Here is a 26,341-nt window from a genome sequence, read left to right on the forward strand (position 1 = left end):
TTTACCCTTTGTGTGTCTCTGCAGACTGTCCACTGGGATTGCAGACCCAGAATTGCTAAAACCAATAAATAGTGTGCCTGGCTTTTCCCAGGAGTTTCTGTACCCATGTAGGCAAATGCAGGTGGATGCAGATACATGTGAACAAAGGAAGCACCAAAGCACAGAGACATTTATCATCTCAGGTTTGTTCTGTTTGCCTCCCATTCCACACACTCTGTGTTTTCCATTGTTGTGGTCTGTCTTGGAGGGAACAGCTACAGCTAATGCTCAGAGCCATTCTGGTCTCTTGTAGATCCCTCTGCAGAGTTATACTACAGTTGAATTAGGTTTTAGGTACACACAGAAAATTTAGAGCAGCAAACCCAACCGTTCATAGGCTGCAAACTGCTTGGAGGCCACGTAGGGAATCCGTGAGTCAGACAGTTCTGCTGCTGTGGATTGCTGTGGGCCACTGACATGTCCTTCCTGGTGGAAACCAGGTGTGCTGGGAACAATTGCATGCCCAAGGACTGGAGAGGTCTCCTGGTTAAATTTGGAGGAGGCTGTGTTCTGAAGGCCTCCTGTGGCCAAGAACTTAGTAGTTTTCTTTACAGAGTAGTTGCTCAGGAGCGTAGGGCAAGGAGAAATGGCCTGAATTTCTGTACACAGTTTTTAGGACACATTAGTGTCTGGTGGGTTCATGAAGCACTCACAGCCATGTAGAACATAGGAAGTAGCAGGTTGCCTTAATTCAGCCCTTTGTGTGCAGATATTATTTTAGTTCTTAATTATAAGTAGTCCCATACATATTTTTGCAGCAGGATTCTTGCCTCATTCTGTGAGTAATTATTCCATTTCTTTTTATCTTCCTCTTTCATTACATTGCCCCAGGCTTTGTCTAATACAATCCAAAGCTTTCACTGAATGAAGAATTATTTATTTTCTCATGGGCATTTCCATGGTGCTCTGTGTTCTGTTTGTGTTTCACAGACACTTAATGAACTCACCTTCATAGCATCGTCTTAAATCAGCTGGTGCTCCTGTCCCTGTGTTTAGGGTAGGCTGATGCACAACATCTGCCTCAAAAGTTGTGCTCTGGCTGCCCAGCTTGGTGCCCAGCCCTGCAGCCTGCACCTCTGGAGAAGGGCATTCTCTGAGGGTGCATTCTCTGGCTCTGTCGGTTTTAATCTCACCTTCAAGACTCGAGCAATATTTTTATATATATATATATGTATTTCCTCTTTCTGCTTCCATTCTGTCATACTAGTCTATTGCATCTTCCTTTGCTTCTCCCTTCTCCCATATTCCTGCTCTTGAAAATCCCTGCTGTGGACTGTGGGCAAAGGATGAGCTGAGTCTGTTGTTCCTCTGTTGGCATCCCTGTTGGCTTCTGTGCCAGGAGGTTGTGTCCTCCATCTCTTCAATATTGATATTCTTTGATTTATGGAAAGGATTTAAAAATTGTCTTGTGTATTGTTGTTGTTATTGTTGGTTATCAGCTGGAAGTCAGGGTGGTGCAGCACTGTAGGAAGTTATAAAGAAGTGATAGGAAAACAAGGAAAGCTTCAGTTCATCACAACTTCTGCAGAGATGGATGAAACAATAAATCCTGGGTGAAGGGAGTTAATCTGTGTCTGTAGTGTTTTATTAAATAATGTGAGCTCAGGGTGAGTTTCCCACATGGTTTCATGGTGCATTATTACAACAGTCCCTCGCTGTGCATGGGGATCCCCTCCTGTCCCTCCAGTCCTTCCATGCCTCTGGAAGGACCTCACTGTCCACAGCGCTTCTCTGACTCACTGCTGGGGTTCTGCCTGCAGTTGATGGGGCACCTGGAGCCAAGGCAGGATGGAAAGGGACTGGCATACCTGGGTGCACTCAGCTGGCACACCTCAGCTTCAGGGCATGGGGAGGAGCACAGTGGTGTCAGTCCTCAGGCTTTTCCTTTAGAGACCGGTGGTTCTTTTCCAAAAGACTTAATATGGGAAAAAGTAGCATTTCAATTGAAATTCTTAAAGCTGGCTCCACACATAGAGAGTGTTTTGGGTGGTTAAGTCTGAGCTGCATTACCAGCATAAGACCAGATGTGTGTTGAGTCGGAGCCTCCTTGGAGAGCCCTCACACGTAACGTAGGGATCGTTCCCATCGCTGCTGGAGGAAATAAAACATCACTGCTATGGAGAGTCTTAGCCTGGGTCTGTGTTATGGAAAGCCTTTTTCAATCACTCAGCAGCTATATAATTACAATATGGGCAACAGATTTTGATCCCGCTGTCTTTCCAGGTTCCTCCCAGCCCTTTTTATTACATAATTTGCCTTTTTTGCGGTGCTCTTCCATATTCCCAGGCTCCTCTAGTTCACCTGAGTATTCACAGCTTAAAAACTCACACTGAACTGATTATTTTCAAGTAGATGTACAAAATACATTGAAAAGGTCTGGGCAGTGACATCAGGGGTTCTGCTTGTGGTTACTGTCTTGTCTTCACCTTCAGCTGTTCTTGCCCTCTTTCTTTTCCTAACCCTGGAAAAGATGAGGCTCCTTGAATTCCTCAGCTCCTTGCTGTCCCAGAACTGAGAAAGGAATGGGCTGGAAGCCCTGAGCCTCTTCCTTGGTGACGTTGCTGCATTGTGGCACAAATTTACTTGCTGTTTTTTTCACTCCATGCTGTTGCTGTCTGTACAGTGCCTTGCAGACAAAAGTATAGCTTTTCTGACAGATTTCTTCAGGGATGACAGCATCCATGGAAATATAAAGTGATGAAACTGTACGCTTTTCTGAGGAGCAGAATGTCCCCAGTTCAGGTTTTTGGTTAAGTTGCAAGAGGAGCTGCACCCTTCACAATTCTGTGCTGCTCTGCAGGAGCTGCTGGGTGAGGCTGACTCTGGGTGACATCCCTCACATCCTCACCGGCAGTGGGAGAGGTCACTTTGTGTGAAGTTTGTTTGTTTGTTCCTGTTGGTCAGAGGTGCCCAGGTGAGCAGCAGACGTGCCTTGCAGGGCTGTTGTGGGTCCCATGGCAGAGCCACAGCTGGGTGGGAGCATGCAGGGTTGAGGGCAGCACTTACCAGGCCAGCTGATAGGAAATGTACTCTCGTTGTGCTTTGGTTTTAGCACTATAATTAGCAGGATCGATACTCACACTCCTGTGTGCATCTCCATGTACAGCAGCACTTGCGCCAGCGTCTCTCAGGGGGAGTTTCGGGGATCTGGAAAATTCTCTGAAGTTGAAGTTGCCCAACAGTGGATCTCTTGTGCCGGCAGCTCTGGGAGCACAGTCATGGAAGAAGAGAAAGTTTGATGCTGTAGGAGGAGCCCAGGTGCAGTCAGACCTGTCCCTTTTCCCCCTCTCTGGGCTGCTCAGCGAGCACACGGCATGTCCAGGTGTGCTACCAGAGTTAGGTGCTACAGCTGAGGAACGGCATCTGGCCGCTCCCTCACCTCTCTTGGCATCTCTTCCCTCCCTCGAGAGGTTTCCAGCTGGCATCCCACTGTTCTTCCCCAGGGCTGGAAGGCACAGCTGGGCCAGCGCTGGCTCCACCGTGGATTTGTCCCTCCTGGAGTCCACGGATCCACAAATCTTAGTGATCCTCTTGGCTCTCAGTGGTCCCACACAGATTTACATCTTTGGGGATCTCTTCTAAGGAATAATTAATTAGTGCCTTCAGGTCTGATGCACAATTAAAAAGGTGGGGGATGTGAATAGAAGTTCAAGCTTTCTTGGCTTATGCTTTCTGTTAACCTCTGTCGTTCTCTGCCCGCGGACCCTGGGGAACTGTGGGTGTGTGGGGATGCTGCTCATCATGGGCGGCATAAACAATGTCCTCGTTAGGAGCTGCTCCAAGACCCCGTGAAGAAGTTGGCTGCTGGAGCCAAACAGGAGCTGGGACTGTGCCTCCCCCTGGGCTTTAGCCCCTCCTCATTAAGCAGGTCCAGGCTATTGATTGGGAGCTTGTGTTTGGAAGAGTCTTACTTACTCCATGCATTATCTTGACAGATTGATCAGACCTGATTGAGAACCTCTTAAAGGAGCGAACAGCTGTAATGGGAAAGTTGGACTCTGTCATCCGTTAGGATGATTCTGGGAGCGAGAAGAACGAGGCTGACATCTTGGAGCAATTGTATTTACAATTAACATGGCTGAAAACGATTGCCTCTATTGATCCCTCCTTCCTGCAATTACAGCCCCATTGTTTACATTCCAGCACTTCGGTTATAAAAAGGAAATTCAATAATTATTGCATTATTTAAAGTTAAAGTGCCACAGAGTTTGCTGGCTACGCTTGCTGGTTGATTTAACGTTCAGTAAAATCCATGCTGAGCTCTCCATCCTTAGGCTGAGCAATATTTGGCTTTTAATGAGACTTCAAGGGCTGGTGGAGCAAACCCAGTTTGCTGGGTGGCTTTTGGGGTCGTGTGTGGGGGAATGCAAAAGCCTCACAGCACAGCGAGCACCAGGCTCATGGCTGGCAAGGAGAGCATCTGTGGCATTCACTTAACACCAGGCAGGGCTGGAGGGCTTGGAAAATACAGATCCAGGGAGGTGTAGGGGTGGGCTGTTAATGGGGGCATTTGGGACTGTTCTTCAAGGCCTTTCTGTGTGACCTGGGGACTTGGATCAGTACCTCATCCTCTGTGGCAGGAGGGAGTGCTACATTTTTGGCCTCTTGGAGATTAAAATGAGGGTCAGAGACCATTCACCACAAGCTGAGCTGCAGAAACTTGGGGGCACATAAGCCCGAATTCCACCGCTGGCACTGTGCTGCAGAGCTGTGATGCACAGAGCTGGGAGGCTGGGGGAGGGAATGGTTTGTAACACTGCTCCTTTGGAAGCAGTGAACAATTCAGGATGTCAGTGGATACAAAAGAGCAGAAGTTCAGCTTTTGAACCTGCTGGATGCAGAATCAATTTTCCCCCCTTTCAGGGGGCGGGGGTGACTGCAGGCTCTCCAGCCCTCCCTGTGCACAGGCAGTGGGTGTCCCGCTGTGTGCCGTGGCCGCCTGCGGCTCCTCGGCTCCAGGAAATTCCAGCCAGGGCTGCAGGTGTGAAAGGAGAGCAAGACGGATAGGCTAGCCCTGACTTTTATGAAGTACTTGGAACAGAGCAGGATCAGACAGCTGCATCCACATGACTTTCATTAAAAATTCAGATTCTTCTCTTGCAGGGCTGTGTGATTTATCTTGTGCAGCAGATCAGAGGCACACAGGGGCCAAGAGATGCTCGTGAGGCCTCTGAGGTCTGTGGCGGGGTCGGGTCCCTTTCCATGGTGACCCATAGCCCTTCTCCAGCTCCGCTGTAAGGGTCATGTCCTGTCCCTCTCCCCGGGGGTGTGTTGTCACAGGCATGGTCCTTGCTGGCACCTGAAACGTTTCCTACAAGCCTGTGACTAATTACCCCTGTCTGACTTCACCCCTAGTCTATGGGCGTCCTCCTGCCCTGCAGATGTGCTGGTGGGTTTGAAGTGACTCCAACACCTCCCAAGCTTGGGTCAACCTCTCTAACCGCTGAGGTGCTCCCTGATTTTGTGTGCTGGTTCTGGTCACTGGTGCTGCACAGACATCAGTTCTTGCAGGAGGAAGCCTGGTGCATGTCTGCAGTGCTGCTCCTTTCCGTGGCTTTCGTGACCCTCCAGCAGATTTTTGGCTCCTTTGTCCTCAGCTGCATATGTCAATTGTGTGAAATCACTAACTTTACCCATCCTGACGGAGCTCAAAGGTAGGAAGAGTGTTACATGTGGAGAAAACCTCCTCCAAAAAAGCTGAAATCTGACAACTGTTTTTTAAAGAAGCTCTGGGTAGTGGAGTGGCCTCTGGTTTCGTGGCAGGGTGTCCTGTGATGTGAGAGCGCTCGGAAGTGATGTAGAGGAGGTTTCTCCAGACTGTTTATCAGTGACCCACACACCACCTGGCCATATGGAGCGGTCAGAGTGGTGAGGAAGAGGATGTTTGTGCAAGCAGGAGGACGGAGGACTGGCTGGGGTCATCCCCAACAGGCTTTGTGCAACCCTGGGGTGCTCTCAGCTGAGGATCCAGGGGGCTCTGGCTGATGGTCCAGTAACAGCTGGAGGTGAGGAAAGTCGTTCCTTTTGTTTGTGCTGGTTCTCTGCTGCATAACATTCATGAGGTTATTTTCCCACTTTGGTTCTGGTCCCTAGACATGTTACCTCAGCTGCTCTTCCTGCCCTCTGAGACCTGGACATATGTGGGGGATCCAAGCTGGGGAGCACTGTCTACCTGTCCTTGGGGCAGTGACAGAATTTCTGCTGCTGGTTGTTCTGTTGAGGTCTGAAGAAGAAGGAGCTGTCCTTAAGCCTAGAGAGAGTTTTCTCACATGTTCTACTGCTTTTGTATCATCGAGACCTCCTGAGGGTTGTGGTGGGGTGTTTCCCCTTGCAAGCACAGTGCAGGGACTTGAGAGATTCCCAGTGCTGTCAGCATGTGCTTGTCCTGAGCAGCGTTCACGGCCCTCTGAAGGGAAAGCTTTGTGCAAGATGAGGTTAGGACTGCATAGAAATTGGGCCTTTTTCTAATGAATAATAAACATCAAAAGCATGAGGTAGTTCAAAGTGTTTTTGCGTCTCCCTGGTGAGCTGGGGTTACAGGTCAGATGTCCCCCAGAATGGCAGCTGAGCCACTAAACATGGCAAAGAGGGATTGGAGAATCCCCATGCCCCTGGCAGTGCTTTGGGGGCATTTCTGTCCTGTCACCATCAGAATTCAGCTCGTTACACCATGGCTGAATAAACTTTGCACAGAAGAGATTTTTGAGCAGATATAGGTTTAACATCTTTTAAAATTTAAAAGGTGTGGAAAAGTTCTTAGAAATCAGATTAAAGGGTGAACATGAATGGCAGAAAGAGCTACATAAGTGTTCAGGAGAGTTTGTTAACGTGTGTAACAGCAGCAGCACAGGGCCTCAGTCCTGGCTGCTACAGTCTGAGCTCCAAGAAACATCATGCGGTTTGTGGCATGGGGTGAAGGGGGCTGCCTGCAGTCAGGCAGGGGGATACAGTGTCACGTTAAATTCCATGATTATTGTAAAGTACTGTGGGTGAAGCAGTGTGAGATCAGGAAAGGAGAGATGGTAAAATAAACAGAGTTTGGAGTATGTGAAGAATGGAGAGAAACAAGAACTGACTGTAGCATCATTCCTTACTTCGTTTAAAAATTAGATTTCTGTAGTCATACCCTGCGAGCATTTATTATTTATTACAAGAAAACAATTCTGAGCCAGATGTTGAAGAGCGAGGGCTGGGCAGTCAGTCCGTCGGCGTGGCAGGGTCAGCCCAGCCATGCGGCTGGCACCGGTCCCTGTGCCACCCTGACCGCGGCACACCCGCTGTCCCCGGGCAGGTCTGGGGGCAAACAGAGGAGACAAGACCTCTGAGCAGGACCCTCCTGCACTGATTGCTGTGAGAGAACAGCCTTGCCCAGACACCCGCACAGTCCCTGCATGGCAGGCAGGCTGGATTTGGTGTGGTGTGTGTGGGAATAGGTGCTGGGAGCGGCGCAGTGTTGGCCGTGGCTGGTGTACGTACAGGAACAGCCGCGTCCCCTGGGAAGCCGCACTCGTGAGCCGTATGGTTTCCATCAGAGCGTTCCTTTCTCTGTTTCTGATTTAAAGTGGAGCTTTGACTCAACCTGATCAATATTTCGCATGCCATGCGTGAAGAACCAGATGTTGGAAGTTTCCTATCGTGGAGAGGGAGGGGCAAACACCCCCCCGGACTCACAGAAATCAATGTTCTCTGACAGAAGTTGGTTGGGTTTCCTTGGAACAATATAGTCTTTTGATTTTCAAGTTGATTTGTCTTCTAACAAGGTTCTGGTTTAATATTTTGAATTTGTTTCCTGTGATATGGATAAATTCTCACAAGGGGGAAGTTTAACAGTGTGATGGGCAATAACTACACGTATTTGGCCAGCATTTCATTGCCTCCAGCAGCTCACAGCTCAGACTGGCTCGGCCCTCACATTGTCTTTCTCTGAGCTGCTCCCTTCCTCTGCTGGAGGATGAGGTGGATCCGGTGCATGTGGTGCTGTGCCCAGCCTGGGCTTGGTGGTGGTGGCACCCTCAGCCTGTGATTCCTCCAGGACTTCAGGCAGGTGAAGATCATCCCAGCACAAGGTTTGAGAGGAACCAGAAGAAGAGCAGAAAATAAGACACATTTATTAAACTGTTTAAAACAAATGTTTTCCTAAAATCCCCTTTTAAATGAGGGCAGTGCAGAGCGTGCCTCTGGTTCCACAGAGACCATGTCCTTAATATTTCCTTGAACCTATGACCGGATTTTTCTCTTAATTGCTCACTGGGGGTTTTCTCTGCCTCTGTGCAGAAGCTGCCGCTGAGCCCGTGGGCACTTCCCGAACTCCAGCACAGGGTTTGTAGGACAGGGCTTCCCCAACGTGCCTCGTGGCTGGTGAGGGTGAGGATGTGGCTGGTGTGGCTCCTGGAGACAGAGCCTGGCCTGCAGTGAGTTGGGGCTAGGAGGGCTGTGGCAGGGGTCGGGATGGAGCCAGGCTGGCAAGGCTGAGCCGTGTGAACCGGGCATGTGACTCTTGTGATGGCCCCACTGACCTTTTATGCCTTAAGCCATTCCTTTTTCTCTGGCTCAGAAAGAGGGTAACACATGCAAACAATAGAAATGAGAGGAGGAAGAAGTTCTTATGAGGGAAAACAGCAAAAAATCTTTTGAGGGCACCAGTGGGATTAGTGCCCTCGTGGATTCTTCAAATATTACAGTGAATTTAATTAAATACATCGTGATCCCAAAAGAGGCTAGTCTAATTAGCCAGATCTAGAATACATTTATTCTCTTTCCTCACCCTTCCAATCAGAAGCCTCAGCATCAGCTCATATCCTATTTTTAATCATTCCTAGACTCAGAGGGCTCTCCTTCCTCCGTGTGAGCGAGGCACACAGCGCTGGGTAATATGTGTCTTTAATCTTATCTCAGCTGTAACTGAGATAATACGCGTCAGAATTTTTACCAGAAGGTCCTGGCTGCACGTAGGCAATATTTTTGATTGACAAACCTCAAGATCGTGCCCAAATCACTGTACTCATGCCTTGGGCCAAGTGTGTGGTGAAGAAAGAGTTCCATGAGATGACACAAAGACAGAAGGAGGTCTCAGGGTTGGAGCTGGCAGGTATTATTGCCCAGCTGAAGTGGCTTTCACTGAGGGGTCTCTCATGTTGTTTCACCTTGGTATCCATTTTCCCTCAGCTTGTGATAAGTCCTTACTGTGAGAATTGGGAAAGTTCCTGTGACCTCCTGCTTCCAGCCCAAAGGGAGAGCGGCCATGCCATGGCAGCCAGCATGGCCCTCTGGTTCCAGGAAATAATTGCCACATCCACGGGGTCCATGACATGAAATGGTGCTTGGTTTCCCTGGTGGCACAGAGCTCTGTGCCAGAGGATTGGTAGGTTTTGTCAAATAATCACTGTGTAATACTCTGGAATTAGCTGTATTGGCTGCAACAGCACAGCTCCAGAGAGGGACCAGGGTTTTTCCAAGTGCTGAGCCCTCACAGTGGTGCCCGGCTGCATTCCCGCTGTTGGCTCTTCAGCCTGGGTTGCTGTCACAAACATCTTCCAGCCAGGCTGCTGCTTCCTTCCCAATCCAAGGGAGTGGAGTGCTGGGCAATGGACAGGATGGCTCTGCACTCTGCTTCAATACACTGCTTCCAGGACCTCTCTATCTAATGGGTTTATTGTGTTCTAGTATTGCTTTGGTTTCATTCTTTGTAGTTTCCATTAGAATTTCTCAAATTTAATTTTATGTATGACATGCAGTTGGATCCCTTCCCAGGACAAACTATGAGTGTGAAGGAATGAGCCCTGTGTGGGTCATGAGCAGGTGTTAGTGCTGGGCCTGGTGCTTCTCTCACTGAAGGAGATAACCTTGCCTTTCTCTATCTGTGCTTTGTGCCCATTTCAGTATGTTTTGGTTTTCTTGCTCCTCAGCAGGAGAGCACGTGGTACCTTGGGAACAAACTTGGCTTGGTCTCGCTGGGTCTGTGTCAAAACGTGGTTTCTTAACTAATTCCCAGGTGGTTTTTAGCAATTTACAGTGGACTAACTCAGGGGATAGGGGCTAATAAAGGACATTCACATCCCTCTGCTTTGTTCTCCACAGCACCTGCAGCACCATGAGAGCGGGGTCGAAGGTGAAAGCTGCTACTACCACTGTGTCCTCTGTAATTACTCCACCAAGGCCAAGCTGAACCTCATCCAGCACGTGCGCTCCATGAAACACCAGCGGAGCGAAAGCCTCCGGAAGCTGCAGCGCCTACAGAAAGGTCTTCCTGAAGAAGAGGAGGATCTGGGGCAGATCTTCACCATCCGGAAGTGTCCAGCTGCCGAGGCCGGTGAGTGCTGCTGCCCTGGCGTGAGCTGGGGGCAGGGGTGGGTGGGTGGCATCGGACCCACTGTGCTGTTCAGTGACAAGCTCATTGACATTCCTGTTTCTTTTTCCTGCTGTGGGATGACACTTATGGTTTATCAAAAACACATTATGGGAATCCCTCCTGCCTGAGGTGGGATTTGGGATGTAGAAGTTTGGGACGTAGAAGCGTGTGTGTTGGTTCAGGTTGCTGTCTTAAACACTGGAATCTTGTATGAGCATTTAAAGATACCATCACATCTGGACAACTTGACAAACCAGTGCAGTAGTAGATGTTTTGCAGTGGCTCAAGTGATGCCCTGCGCACCAGCACGAGCTGTAGCAGCTTGGCACTGATTTCTGTTACTTAAGCCACACTGAATGGAGAGGAGGAAGGAGCTGGCTAGGAGTGGGCAGAAGGGGTGAGTGTTCCATGTCTGTTTTCCATGTCTCCTCTTGGCAAGGTAGATAGAGTGAAGGGCTTGGATGAAGCATTTGCTCACACAGATCATAGGAAAGGGATTGCAGCAAGAGCAGATGTGCCTAAAGGGAGCAGTTAGGCTGGACAGAACAGGGATGGTACTTTGTTTAATCATGTAAAGGGCTAAGAAGTTCTTAATGTTCTGAAAAATCGAGGTCTCCTGAAGCCCTCTTTGGAGGGAGGAGGAGGAGAGATGGCCTGGGTCAGCTGGTTCGTGTGCTGTGAAGGTGCTGGAGCTGGGGGGTGTCAGCAAAAGCCTTCACAACCCTCCTCTTGGCTTCAGGCAGGACATTCCTCCATGACTGCTGTGAAAATGGGTAAATCCTACAGAAAAGCACTTTGAGGAACTGGCATTGTGCAGTAAACACACATGGAGACGAGGGAGGTGGTCTTGGCTTAAAGAGTTGAGAAGGGACAGCAGCTGGAGCTGAGGGAGAACATGTGGGGGTCCCTTGAATTCGTAACTGGGTCACATTGCTGCTACGCCTGTGAGTAATGGGGTTCTGAAATACACCCAAAACACCCCAAAAGTGAAACAGGAGATGTTTCATTAAGAGTTAAATTCAATCTTACGGAAAAAAGTGCCCGATCCATGACCTCAGTGGCCCAGTGGAGTCGAGGGCATGGAACATGCTTCCCCAAAGGTCACGGTGACAGCGAGAGCGCGCAGTGACTGCCACACCACCCTGGGGGGAACAGCAGCTCTGGCAGCCGTTCCGCTGCGCTGCGATGCTCCGCTGTAGGAAAACATTCCGATTTCGAAAGGGTACCTTGGGCAGGGCTGTGGGTTGTGAGCTGCTTAAATGCAAAATGAGCAGAGAGGGGAAACCATCCGTGCCCTTTTGTGATAGACAGAACAACCTTGAAAATCTTGTTTACTTTAGAAATTTCTGTTTACCTTGTCTTTTACTGTATAAACCTTATCTTTCCTGTCTGGCCGCCTGGATTAGGACATGGCAGGTACTGGAAGGGCAGAAGCTGACAGGCTGGGAGGGAAAACGGTTGGGTGACCATTTAAAAAAATGTAATATTTTTAAAGTAAAAGTCTTGACAAGTCACTGAAAGGAAATTTTGGTTTACAAATATTTTACTTTAATTTTCTTTAAACTTACTGGTTCTTCAACAAAAACTGACAGTGAACAAGACACTGACAATTTCTTGATCATATTTTATTTCAAAAGTTAAGAATACAAGCAAGAATAAGGCTGCAGAAAGCAAAGCAGGGGAACCTCGGGTTAGTTTTGCAGGTTGCTTTGTCCTGAGATATTTAATTTCAAGCACTCTTTGAGCCCATTGTTGAGTCAAACAGAGTGGGTGCACCTTACTGATGTGCTGGGCCGGGCATCCCTGTGGGGATGGAGGCCAGGTTTGTGTGAGAAGTTGCCATACCCCCAAGTGGGAGAACAGGTGCTTCCATCTCCGCCTCATTCTGATCCCATTATGGTATCAGAGCATCAACTCGAGTGTGGGGACGCTCAGCTGTGTGGCAGGGCCACGCACAGGGATGGTGTGAGTCTGCACTCTGTGTCTCCTCCTCTGTAATGCAGTGGGGTCTCTCTCTCGTGTCCCTATCATGGTTTTTATTGTTGTTTGCCAAGGGCTGGGTGGACTTTTCTCACTGCCTTTTGATGAGGAGTCTCTGGTTGTGTCAGATAACAGGCTCAGACACATTGAGCAGACACTGGTCTGTGACACTTCCCTGGTCTGTGACACATCTGTACCAGTGCCCAAAGGGACAGTGACTTTTTTGGTCCTTTTTTGTGTGTGACAGAGTGGAGTCGCCCTGTTCCCCTCCTGCAGGTGCTGAGGTTGAACGCTGGCTCTGTCTGTGTATCTGCTCTGTGTGTACCTACTCACTGTGTGTGCAAGCATGTAGGAGAAAGCACTGCTGTCTGGGGGTGGTGCATAGATATTTGCTTGTGTAGATGCATCTCAATCTGTTGGAAGAGAGCTCTGATCACACCTTAATTAGTCCTCTAACAATCTGCAAAGGTCAGTGCCAATTGCCTGTTCATTTACATTTGTAATTGTGATGGTTCTTGATTGCACATTAGTTGCAACTCACTCCCTCCCACCCCGCAGAAGCACAGTCAGCCTGAGCAGCCACTCTGGGGACACGGGGACCTTTGTCCCTGCCTTTGCCAGCAGCTCAGCCCTCCCCAAAACTCGGGTGTCTTTTAGGGAAGAGCTTTAGGAGCTGACCTGCACTTCCAGTAAAGGGATGATGAAGTCATTGGCAGGGAAATTATATGGACATCAGGCAGGAAACCCAATCCTCCTTGAACTGGATAATTAAAGACAATTAAACTTTTCTGCTTGCTCTGAGAAGTGTGCTCATTATGCAGGAGATGGGAAAGCGGATGGACGTTCAGCTGGTTTGTTGATCAGGGAGCACACAGCTTCAGGGAGGGGGTGTTGTCCTCTCTGGGTATTTTTGGACATCTATTGCTGTGGTATCCGGGCTGCTGCCATTGCAGATGTCAGCCCCTTTCTGCAGCAGCATCTGTGTAACGTTACCCATAAGCTAATTGATTTTTAATGATGGGGGTTTAGAGAAGAAAAAAAGCCCAAACCCATAATAAAAACCAAAACGTTCTCGAGATGTTGGATGGATGCACTTACAGCTCATTAGATAATGACAGAAACAAGAGTGAAACAACCTGCACCGAATTTTCATTCTGACTTTGGAAGTGTTTCTTTCCTTCCAGAAGGCATCAAGCACCTCAGCCCGCTCCGTAGCTCCGGCAGCTGCCATGGGGTCACCAGTTGGAGCGGGACAGCTGCTTCATGTTTAGAACGTGGTGCCCCTGCTCATCCCATCGCATCACTCTCCATGTGCCACCCACACTCTTGATTTCCTGTTACAGCCCCGCTGTTTAACCTGTGTCCCTCTGCTCAATAGGTTTCCTCCCTTACCTGTTTCTCCCGACTCCTCCTGTTTTCCATCTCTGTTCTCCCTTTCCGTAGTGTCCTCCTGTGGGAGGAGCAGAGGGGCTTTGCCCACTCTTCCCTCTGTGTAGGACAAATATCCATAGGTATCTATCAGGTGTCCACACTCCTCGCCTGCACTGCCCTCTGCCCGTTTCACTGCAGAGGACAGTTCCTGTGGTGGCCACATGGTCACAGCAGTCCTGCTCATCGCTGCCAAATCCTTGGCAACCGTCCCCTTCCAACACAGGGTCCTTGTTGGGGCCCTCGCGTGAGGAACAGGGCTGGCACTCTGGCAGCCCTTGCTGGACACCGAACACCATGAACAGCCCCTTTGTCCAGGCAGGAAGGGGGGCTGGGAGTGTCACCTCTGCCCCCCTGTCTGACCTCGCTGGAGCACCCATGTTGCTCCCTCCCTCTGCCAGCCCACAGCAAGGGACCGGCCACTCTCCCTGCTCCAAACGTGGATTACAGTTATTTTGAGGAATACCCTTTCTGCAAAGCTCTGCCCTGGGAGCCCCTGGAAAGCTGCTGGTTCCCAGGGATGAGGGGGGGGATGGCCCAGGGCCCCCACTTTCCCTCTCCATCTGTCCCCCAGGCAGAGGTGCACTGTCTGTCCACATCTCCCTTCTGTTTCAGTGTTCGACCTTCTGAAGGGCTGCAAGCTGCAGACTGAAAATCAGGATGTGAATCTTTAATGAAACCAAGTATGTAAACAGACCCAGGGTATAGCTGGCGCAGTGTTCAGATGAGAAAACCCCACATGGTTTAAAAATAGTAGTTCCCACCTCAGAATGACTGAATCACACCTCAGCCTGGCCCTGCCTGTGGTGCCTGCAGACAGCAGGGTGCTTGTTTGGTGCTGGTACCTCTGCGCACTGAGTCACGTGAAAAATTTCTCTCATCTTCCTCTCCCTCACAAGCAGTTTTGTGGCCACCTCAGGGTAACAGGAGCAGGTCCCGTGTGCTGGGGAGCAGGTTTGGTCAGAGAGCTCCTAGGATGTGGTTTGCAGTGTGAGGTTTGTCTCAGGTACGAAGTTTCTCTCTAGCAGAAGGGAGGCTCAGTACCAGCCACATCTGTCCATTCCATTTGTGACCTCTCAGTCCCTCAGTGTGCCCTAATGCCTCACCTGCTTCCTTGAGACCAGTGCTGTGATCTGGGGTTCCCCACTCTCCTGTCCAGGCTCTCCAGTTCCTCCCTTCCCTTAGTGGCCATGCACTGAATTGGGAATTGTGAACAGCCCATCTGTAAAGTGAAGCAGACTGTGGAGAAGGGGAAAGGGGATGTTCCGCAAAAACCTTCCATGAAGGAACCATCCTGTTATTTTCCTATCTTAAAGAGTGAGCAACCATGTGAGGCATTTTTCCTTCATGATCATTGAGCATGGAGTAATTCTTCTTGGAGTAATTCATGGAGTTGTTACAGCAGGGATGTGGGATGTGACTTTGGGGTGGATTTTTCATGATAGCAGACTCTCTACTTCCAGTAGAACCTTTAAGACTTTTGAAATGAAGGTTGGTAGTGCCAAATGATATTTCTCCTTGCTTGAAATAACTCAAATTTAGTGGGATCTGATATATTCCACTTGGTCTCCATTAAAGGCAGTGTGGTCATTGCTAATGACGCCTCTTGCTCTCCAACATCTGCTGGAGGTAATGGAGGGTTTCAGAAAGGAATCATTAGTTTGCTTTTGTAGCCTCTCTCCACTTTTCCATGGGACTTAATTGCACAGCAATTAAAAACTTCCCAAAGCAGATCACCTGTATGGTACGTGCAGGAGAAGAGCACACAGAGTCCACACTACAGCATCTATTAGCCAAAACCATGCTGCAGCTCTGTCTCTGCTGACCAAGCCCCAGTTACCTGGCTGGAATTTGTGGCCATTGCAGAGGGCTAGGGAAGCCATTTCCAGGCTTGTCCTTGATTGACACATTTAATAATCTGCCAAAACAGGTGACAGCCTGAGCTCCTGTGTGCAAACACCAAGTACTTCATCTCCATCTCTTGGGCTTTTTGCCTCTCCCTCTCCAAAACCCAGTACTGCCTTTTCCCTATATATGATCTGTAACCCCCAAGGGCAAGAACCTGCTCAGGCTTTGTTTCCGAAGCGCTGCTTGTAAATCCAACCAAACCATCAGTACATGCACGGTCAGAGCAGTGCTGGGCACGCCACAGGTACGCGGGAGGTGTTGGGGCCCTGTCGCTTCTGCTGGGAGCCGTGTCCTGCAGCTGGGGGTGTGCAGCAGCTCAGTTGTCTGAGAAGGAAATCCCTCTCTGTCATCTCCTCAGACACAGGGAGTGAGATGAGGGATTGTCCTGTTTAGAGAAAACATTCACCCATGGTGCAATAACATACGTGGAATAGCAGCAGAGGCAAATAGCCCTGGGCGATGTGTGTGTGTTGGGCTGATTGAACTCACAGCAGTTCTGATCTCCCTGCCAACCCCACCAAGTAACCCCACATGCAGGATTATCTCTTTGTTTTCCAAGATCTCATGTCGCATGTGTTCATTTAAAGGACAGCTTGTTGCCTTCCCCTTTGTTGGCTGAACCTTGGAATTTTTTCATTTTTTTGTGGATAGAATGGCTTCAGGACCTTTTACCTTTCCAGCAAGTTCCTGACAGAGCTGCGGTAAACAGGCTTCCCAGAGAACTGGTCACAGCACCAAGCCTGACAGAGTTCAAGAAGCATTTGGATGATACTCTCAGGCATGTGGTGTGATTCTTGGGGATGGTCCTGTGCAGGGCCAGGAGTTGGACTCGATGATCCTTGTGGATCCATTCCATGTCGACATATTCTGTGATACTTCTGGCAGGATTTCTCCACTGGAGGCCATCCTGAGGCTGGGCAGATTAGGTGTGGGGAAGCTTTTGGTTCTGCTTTAGTTTCACAGTGCTTTAATGGTCATTGAGATCCAGCAAAGGGGCTTCTGGCAGCTGTGGGTCAGGGTGGCTCCACACAGTTGACTCCTTCGGAGGGCCTGAGGATGTGAGGAGAGCCAGACGCTTTGAGAAACCTTTAGGGAACTTCTCTTTCCTGGTATTACCCTGTAACATAATTTCTATCTGTTCCCTGCTTGCATCCTTTCCCCCCACCAAATTTTGGAAAACTCTATTCCCTTCCCAGCAGCATTTCTCTGTCCTTGTGCTTTTGGGACACCATGGGGCTGTTGAGGTTTGGCTCTGTAGAAAGCAGGGATAAAATTGGTTCCCTTTAATATCTGGCAGAGGCAGATTTCCTTTGTTACTTATTTTTTGGGGTTGGTTTTGAGTTTAAAGTCAAGAGCATTCGTGCCTTAGCTCTGCTTTGACCAACCAGCAGCAAAGAGATAATCTTGAAAGGATATGAAAGGTTTAATCGTTTTAATTTTGTTTTTATTAAAGTTTATTGCAACTTTTTTCCTGTGCCCCTTATAAAAGGGGGGGTAGCAGAAACCTACCCAAACCCTCAAGCATCCGCTTAATGAAACTGCACCGGGAGGCGCCTGCGGAAGGAAGCGGTCAGACGGCCGGGCTGGGAGGGCAGGCCAAGAGCACGCGGCAGCGTCACCCCGACGTGGCAGGAATCTCATAAACTCCATCCCGCTCCAGCCGCAACTTGTCCCGCGGAGCTCATGGCTTTCATTAAGCAGAAAGAGAGGAAGCTCTGACGGCTGACTTGTTCCAGAATGTTTTTCTTGTTTGGCCGCGTCTTAAAGCCCTTTCCACTTAGGGAGAGTAAGGGGGGAAACATCACCAGATGCTGCAGTACAACACTGCAAGGCTCCCAGTCCCTCTTCTGCTCTGCTTTTTATTCTGCATCCAAACAAAGTCCAGAGCCAGGCTGAAGCCCAGCTGTCAGAGCACAGCATTTCCCTGGGCTCCGTTTCCTTTGGGACCGAAGAGTGGCATTCCTATCCCTTGGTATTGCATCCCTGAAGCTCTGCTGCCAATGCACAGTGCCCGCTGCACCTTCTGCTTCTCTTCCCTGTTTCTCTTTTCCCCTCTCTCTCATCCAAGTTTAGATTAGGGGTCCCATCTCCTGAGGACTTGGAGGTGCTTGTTGCAGTGGTGCGGATTAAATTCAAGACCGAAAAGCTCTCCTGTGTGAGGTGAATCAGTAGAGCCTTGAAGACATTGCAGGTACTGCAGCCTGGTCTCACTGTGTTGGAGAGGGTTAGATGTCCACATGAGTGACACCAGATTCATTTTGACAGCAGCAAACTCAGCTCGTGATGAAGGTCCCGTCAGCGCAGCTGTGCTGCTTCTGTCCCAGCCTTGTCCTTGCTCAGGTGCTGTGTCCAGCCAAACCCCCTGCCCTGATGTTTTGATGGCAAGGAGAAAAAGGAAACCTCCAAAACCCTAGATGCACATGCCAGCCCTGATTTGCGACATTCCTCTAGTTGGTGTGGCAGCCGCTCGTCTCCAGCACCTTTCCAAAGGTCTGACTCTTGTAGCCATTGCTGCGCTGCTGTTTTCTCCCTTCCTGTGCTACTGGGCTTCAAATTAAATATCTCTGGAATGAACATGCCTCCTGTGTTTCCAGGTTAATGAGTTTAGAGAGTTGCCTTGCTGCTGTGCTGTTGGTGTGTTAGCTGAGTTTCTTCTGTTCTGCTGTTGACCAGAGCTGAGAGGGGCTGGAGCTCCAGCACAGAGAATTGATGGGACCTCAGTACTTTCTTCCCTGCTGACATGTCCAGTAACACCCTGAGTGGGCACAGTGCAGAAAGGAAAGGTCAGTTATATTCAGCTGGACACAGGCTTTGTGTTCAGAGGCAGTGAGGATGTTGGACTGGTTTGTAAGTAAACAACCAGGTAGGGTGAGACCTGTAGTGACACGCTGATGTACCGTCCTGTTTGGAAGGTGAGTTTGAAGGCTGCTGCCACTGAACATACCCATTTTGGGTTACAGGCTTCGTTGCCCTGTGCAAAAGATCTGTCCACAGGGTCACGCTCCTGCACCTTCCCCCCTTCAGGGAATATCCCTACAGGGCATCAGCTCCTTTCCTGGTTGTTCCTGCCTTTTTCCTGCTGTGGTTCTGTCGTAGTTAATTCTACTGGAGGAGGACATGTCTGATGGTCCTTAATTGGCAGGACTGGAAGAAGAGCCCTCCTGCTACACAAACCTTGCCATGCAAACCCAATGCACTGCCTGAAATTCAAAAATGCTTTGAGGTGTTTCTTCGGAGGAGACATTATGGGAATGGGAAGTGATCTCCTCCTCCGCTCATCTGTAGGATCATGGACTTAATAATGAGAGATACAGAGCTTGGGTTCTGAAATGGATTCTGTTTTTCTGTAAGAGCCATAGGCAAAATGAGCTTTCATACATTATCAAGGGGATGATTTATGAAACAAAACTTTACAACTGCTGGCATAGGCCGGCAGTGACACCTGGCCTGAACCTCTCCAGCATTCCCACCTGTGGCATGCACATCAGAGCACTCTGCTCTGTCCCTGCTCCTGGTCCTCTGCTTGCCTGTACTTCTGAAATGCACTTACTTCCTTTCCCTTCTGTGAGGCCTATTGATCTTCTGGTGATGACCTGAACGTCCTCAGAACTGCCTGGGAAGGAGCTACCACATGCATTTATTTTTCCACTAAAACCCTGAGATTGGCTAATAATGTGTCTGCCAGCACCAGTGTCCTGCTCTGGCTACTTCAGAGTGAAATCTGGGGACCCATAAACAAATAATAACCTACCTCAAATCAAGGTCGCATCCTTATTCCTGCTAAAATTCAGTTCATGCCCTTAAGCAAGAGGGTTTCTATTTCTTCCAAATACTCAGTTTGCTTCTCTAAGTTGCGCATCGCCCTCACCATATATTTTGTTTTGACCTCAATGATTTATTGAGGCCACAAGTTCCAAAGGTTAATTGGGAGCTGTATGAGAAATTATTATCTGTATTTGCTTCCAGTTTGCGGTTTTTTCTGTGTTCCTTGTCAGTCCTCCCCAGAGTGGTGGGTGAGAGGAGCAGTGTTGGTCCTGCTCCACTGAACCAACCTTCACTTGGAGGCTCCTGCTAAGGCCACCTTCAGCCCAAGGAGCCTGAGCCCTCCCCTCTGTGTGGGCACCTCCTCCTGCCTCTTTTCAGCCTTTTTATTCACCTGTGGCCACTCTGTTAAATAAATAGCAGTGACTTGGGTTTTTTGTTCTGTTCCCCACATCCCGACATGTGGTTTCTCCCCTATCAGCATGTCACGTGTAGGTTTCCATTGACCTGCAGGGATGTTCTGGCCTCTTGGAAGCAACACTCCAGGCATCCCTGCTCAGTGCCCTCCCTGCTCCGACCTGGGGTCCCAAGCCCTTAAATCTCAACATTTCTCTGGGATGGTGTGTCTGGGGCTCTGCATGGCCCCTACCATCGCTCCCCAGGCACGGAGGGCCACAGCCAGAGCACGATGTGCAGCTGCCCCTCGTTCCTCTCTGATCTTTGTGTTCACAGGGCAGACGCTGCTGCCCCTTCTCTGGGAACGGCTCTCACATTTGGTTACCAATTAAGCTGAAGCTTTCTGGCCTTTTCCATTCCCCTTTCATGGTGATGAAGGGTGAATTAGAGCTGTGTGTTTGAGATTGTTCCCCAGCCTCCACTGCTACTTTGCTGCCTCCTTTGTGGCCAAACAATGGCATTAATTTGGCCTTTGCTGGCCGCGGGCTGGACACGCTCACCGCCCGACCGTTCCACTTCACTTGTGCAGCCACCTCTCCTTTCCATGTCACCTACTCACTTGGCTCTTCCTGTTCTCCTTCTGTGTATGTGTGGCGTGGAGGGTCACTAGGGGTTTGTTTTGTGTTGGTCTGGCAGGGTCAGAGGCCGCAGCCCGGATGCAGAGTGCAGGCATGTGGACAGTGTGCAGCACAGACCTTCCCGGCTGAGCCACATTCCCTGAGCCCACATCTTGCTGTCCCCTGGGGCTCTGATGAGATTTGGGGCAGGTGAGAGATAGGTTGTGACCCTCTCTTACCTCTTCACCAGTCAGTCCCTGTTCCAGGCCCTTGGGTGTTGTCCAGAGGAGGCAGTGACATGGGGAGAATCCCCAGGGCCACTGAGCCTTTGCTCCCCACCGTGCCATCCTCTCCCTCCCAGCCATGTGCCTGGGGAGCAGGAGGGACCCCTTGCTTTCCCCCTTGAAGGGGGGTGCCCTGGTGGAAGTGATCCCACTCAGCCAACTCAGAGCTCTGGGTGGCAGCACCAGCCACACGGCTGCAGGGCCAGGGACTATGCTGGATTGGGACCATCTCGCGTGGGGGAGCAGCACTGGTGAGAGGGAAGGAACAAAAAGAGGTTTCTCCACAATGACCAAGATCATCCTAAAATGGCAGAAGTGGGAAAATGCTGGAAAGGCAGCAAGCCCTCCAAAACTGGGTGCCACTAGAGGGGAAGGATATCAAGAACTGGAGCAGGGAAGACCTGATTCTAGCCCAGAAGGTAATTAATGCAAAATAAAGGGTATGTTGAGCTCCCATCGGATTGCAGGCTGCTCCAAATGGTGCAAGTTTTGAGGTGAGGACTCATGAAACGTATGGGAAGATTAAAATCAAGCAGAAGAGCACAGTGCTTTTCAGAAAGGAAGGATGGTCTGAAACAAACAGGGGGATTGTTTGTGCTGTTCCTTACCATGGCTGGGGACAACACTGCATGCTCAGGAGCTGTAGTGGGGAGGAAGAGTGTGGTACTGGGGCCACTGGGGCCAAACTTGCATCTCAGCGGAGTTCTTACAGAGCTGACTGGGGATGTGCACTGGGAAAGGTCAGAGCTGTGAAATGAAGCCTTGTGTGTGGCAGTGCCCCAGCAGCCACCATGCTCCTGCTAGAGCTGAGGCACAGCTTGCAGGGGAGCGGTGACCCTACTGTGGTCTGAGCACTGGATCTCTTTTGTTTTCTTTTGAACAATGTGAAAAGGAGCAGAGGAGCTGGAAGCAGTTCCCAGCCTGTTGTGGTGTGAGGCAGTGCCTGCCCTGGCTCTGCCCTGAGCAGCAATTCCAGCTCACTATGGCCAGTGACACGATGAATGGGGGATATTCTTCACAGCCTGGCCTCCAGCCCCGGCACGCGACGTGTGCTTGTCACTCCCTCTGGGCTTTCGGCCCTCAGGAGAGCTGTTTCTACTGCTTTTGGCTGAGAGCTTTGCACAGGATGGCTTTTGCCTGCTGGCCCATGGCCAGGTTCGGACCCCACTGGTCTCCTCCCACTCTGAAGCACCATGTCAGGCGAGGTGACCGCCCATTGCTGGGTGAGCCTGTCCCCCGCCAGCCACAGCCACGCAGTGCGGGCAGAGCCCCTTCCTTCTGCACAAATTGGCAAGGACTAACCTTGTCATATCTAGCGCAGTGCTCACGGGCGCCTGCCTCCGAGGGGTAATCATGCAGGCATAAATTCGGAAAGTTGCTAAGCTATAAGCAGTCTTATGAGCATTAAAAGTGTCCTCTTTGCCAGAAAGGTCATTCATAACTTGGCTGCGCCGCTGATGTACAGTCAGTGATATTGATTGATTAATGTATAAAAAGCACCAAATCCATTTGCTTCTATGAAAGAGAATAAAGTGCAGTCGACTCTCTCTTTATTTTCACCTCATCCTTTTGTTTGAAGGACGTTTTTTTTTTCTCTTTTTGTTTTGCCAGCTAGGTTTAAGGGGGTTACAAAAAGCCAGTTTCTGCCAAGTAATGCGTTCACAAAGGGAACATTGATTCACATCAGTGTCGCTTGAATTACCCTTAAAGGTTTGCCAAGGAGTTGTTCTTATATTAACCTTCTGTTCATCAAAGACGAAATAAATAAATAAGTCATAAAATCAGCTTCACTGCCCACGCTGGAGTTGGATGCAAAACAGGAATTTCTGCTGTTAGGAATTTGTGCTCCAGGTGCTGCAGCTTGGCCCCTCTCCCTGGGCTCTCAGCCTTTTCCCTCCTGCAAAGCTGCTCCCCCAAGGCTCCAGTCTGAGCTGGGACAAGTGTTGATGGTTTCAGGGAAGGGGAGTTCCTGCAGGGGGCTGTTTTCGGAAGGATCTTGTGTAAAATGTTGATTTAATCATTGCAAGCATAACTAGAATGATTTCTGCACAGGACAATGAGGCCCGAGGCATTCTGCCCTGGCCAGGTTTGGCATTCTTCTTGTTCACCCAAGATCTTGTTTGCTTTTCTGGACTTATTTGGGCACTGGTAATTAATTACATGTTGTTCTCATTTCCTTCTGGTTAATTCTGAAGTGGTAGATATCCTGGTGGTCGTGGAGTTTTGTGCAGCATAATCTCACCTTCCTCTCTCCAAGTGCACCAGTGTTGCCCATCCCAAAGCGCCCGAGCCCCCCGTGTGGGCAGAGATGGGGCTGCGGGTGTCTGTTCTTTTTGTGTGGTGGCTGGCCCATGAGTCCGAGAGATTGCTGTCCCCTGCAGCAGGAGCTCTGTTGCTTTTTGTCAGTGCTGTTTAACCAAACCTTTGTGTTTTCATTTGGTCCCTGTTCCAGAACTGTGCATCCCCTGGGTCCTCCACATCATTTCAGATAACCTGAGTTGTCCCACTGAAAGCCCTGGCCTGTGGCTTCCAGCCTGGTTGTGCCTGGTGGGCTCCTCAGCTCCCACCCAAAGTGCTGGCTGGAGCTGCGGAAAAGCTCAGCTCCCAGGTTCTGATGGGGGCTGTGGAAGTGCTGTGCTGGCTGAAAAGTGCCCATGCTCACAGGTACCAGTGGTGTTACGGTGGTGCTCCGTGGTGGTTGTTAAGGTGGTGCTCTGCGCTAGCATGTGAGCCTGGGCATACCTGAGGTCCCACCAACCTCCTTAGAACTGCCCACGTTGCCCAGTGTTGCCCATTCCAGTATCTCTTACCCAGTGAAGAAGGATGATGGTGATAACCCTGCCAGCTGTGAGTGTGTGCTGGGGTGAACAGCAAAAATGGCATCCTGCGGTACCCCCGCAGGATGTTCCTCCCATGAGTGTCTCTGCCTACGTTTGCCCGCGTGGTGCACACGCTGCAGTGAGCCCTGGACCTTGTGCTGCCCGTTCCACATCCCCAAGGGGCAAACCCCCAAATCCCAGCACGGCTGACAGCAGGGCTTGGCACCTCACATTCCCAGGAAGAGCTTTTTCCCCCATGGCCGCTGCACAATCCAAAAGAAGAATCATCCTATTTTTTTAATCTTTTTCTCTGATTGTGGGAGCATTGCAGCCGGCCAAAGCCCCCTCCCCCTCTGGCAAGGCGGTGGGGATTGGATCAGACGATATGGAGTGTGCATGCTGAGAGTGAATCCATTTTCTCTCCTCCATCTCCCCAGAATAAATTAGAATTTGCCTGATTTAATAAAATGGCTTCATCTCTCTGCCATCTTTTCTATCTCCCATGCGTTTCATCCCCACCCCCCACTGCAAAATAATAGATCTCAGCTGTATCGGGTCCTGTTTGGGGCTGGCGATTTGGTGTGGGGACGATCAGCACCAGCACGCTCCTCCTGCCCAAGGGTCCTTCCAGGACAACACAGGATTTGTCCCAGTGTCTCCATTTCCTTATTGTCCAAGGCGATGGCTGTAATTGCTGTCGAGGTCAGTGTAATTTACTGTCCATCTGTCATTAACCTGCCCTCGAGGGGGGATGTGACTGCCATGCAGAGTGTTTGGGGACTGGGAGGGGATGAGGACAGGAATTGTACAGCCCAGATTTGCCTTAACGCTGTGCTCTGTAACTGGCACATGTGTGCCTTGTGTGTGTGTGTGTGTGCAGGGAGCAGGGCCGAGTGCTACTGCAGACCCTGAGGAGGGGTTATTGTCCAAGTTCAGGTGGTTTCACTACAGCCAAATCTTATTCTTTTGCCTGGATCTGGTGGTTTAATTCCTGTTTCCTAGGCTGATTTTTTTCCTTTCCGTTCTGACACTAATTGCGCCGGGCGCGTTGGGAGCGGCGGCTGCTGAGCAGTACCAGCTAAGTGTTAAGAAAGGTTTTAAAAACAGACTGAACTCTTCCTTAATGAGGCTCAATCGTACTCTCCTCCGGGTGGTTTTGTTTTGCTGATCTGTCAGTTTTTCGAGGATTTAATTGCACTTTTTTCATATTAGTCTTTGAAATGGGGCTAAGCAGCTTTCTGTAAAATGCAGCACAGTGCTTCCCTGTTTTCTTGCTTTGCTTTCATCATTCCAGGATCATCATCTGCCACTGGCTCCTGGGACCCCACAGTAGTAAGGAACAGAATTTATGACAGCGAAGGGCAAGGCTGGACCACTATGGTGGCCCCAAAACTGGAAACCCTTTGCCTCCTAGATCCTCCAACTGGCTCCAGTCAGGTCATTGCTCATGCTAATCCTAGAAGACCTTCCTGATGTTGGTTTTGATGGAAGAAGTAGGAGGCAAAGGAGGGTTGAGGAGCACTGAAGTGGCTTGTCCGGTGTAGCTCATTTCCTGCAGAAATGACACAAAAATGAGTCAGAACTGAGGAGTGCTGCAACACTCTGGAATGGTCGGAGCCTTCCGGAGCAGCGGAGGTTGGCAGGGCCACCAAGCACAGGTCCTGCTTAGAGTCAGGCCTAATAGGGCCATCTCTGCTGGGGTCTGAAGCACCTCCAGGGATGGAAACCCCCAGCCTTTGTGGGTCCTAATGTTTAGCTGCTCCAGTGCTGGGAGTCCATGGCAGGGGATGCCAAGCAGACAGTGTTGTGATGGGAGGAGGCAGGAGAGAGCAGTCAGATCAGCATGGAATTCTTAATGGCTTCACTTCCTCGTGCTCTCCTCATGGGACAGGTTGCACAGCGGCCAGGGCTACCTGGGCCATCCCTGCTGCATACACTATTTTTAAGCAATGCTTTGTTTTGCAGAGGTGCACAAAGCCGCTGTGGGGTTTTCCCAGGGATACTGATGAACAGCAGAGCAGTGAGAGCTCCAAGCCACCCGGCAGTGGCTCTCCTTCCTTAACCTGTAATTCATTTTTATTTCTCTTTGCATTTACATTTATTTTTTTCCACTTTTCCTTCCTTTCCTGTAGCTTTCTTTCTTTTATTTCTAGTCTCAGCCTAACAAAACCCCATTTCTTTTCTCATTCCGACATATGCCTGCCTCCCTGTGAGCTCCCAGCACACCTCTCATGAGGATGTAAAATCCAAGAACCAGATCTTTGAGATTTCAAAATAAAATAAAAGTAAACTCTGCTTTAAAAACACTTTAGCAGGAAAGCCAGGCTAATTGTAAATCAATGAGTCTTAAAATGCAGCATTGATCTCCAGTTAGAAGTTTGAAGGGGAAAGCAGTAATTACTGCACTGAAGGTAGATTTTTTTTTCTCTTAGCAAGTTCTGGGCAGAAGGAAGGCTCATTAGGGCAACACTTCGGAATCTGAGTAATTAGTTTAAGAAGTACTTTTGTGGTGTTATTCCCATGGCTAGAAATTATCGTAGTCTTCACAGATTTATAGTTCAGCTCTGATAAGGTTTGTTTTATTATTGTGTTTGGCGGGGAAGATCCTTCCTACACAATCACCTGGGTGAAGATCCGGAGCGTGGATCAGGCTGGGAAGGATTGCAGTGGGCACAGAGGGCCTCTCCCTGGCAGAGGAAACTCAACCCAGATAGAAGGGAGTTTGAGTTCTTTGTGAGCGTGTTCTGGCCAACAGACCAA

At 49.8% G+C, this 26,341-nt stretch overlaps 1 protein-coding gene across 1 annotated transcript in view; it reads left to right on the top strand.

The window, feature by feature from the left end:
* The window catches only part of ZFHX3 (zinc finger homeobox 3), a 91,169-nt gene that overhangs the window by 22,372 nt on the left and 42,456 nt on the right, over nt 1–26,341 (top strand). Inside the window, 1 exon segment of the mRNA XM_018084440.3 lies at nt 10,117–10,348. Within this exon segment, the coding sequence (XP_017939929.3) occupies nt 10,117–10,348 (232 nt within the window).

This window comes from Manacus vitellinus, unplaced genomic scaffold, assembly GCF_001715985.3.
Source record: "Manacus vitellinus isolate BGI_N305 unplaced genomic scaffold, ASM171598v3 scaffold_10_pilon, whole genome shotgun sequence".
Taxonomy (NCBI): domain Eukaryota; kingdom Metazoa; phylum Chordata; class Aves; order Passeriformes; family Pipridae; genus Manacus; species Manacus vitellinus.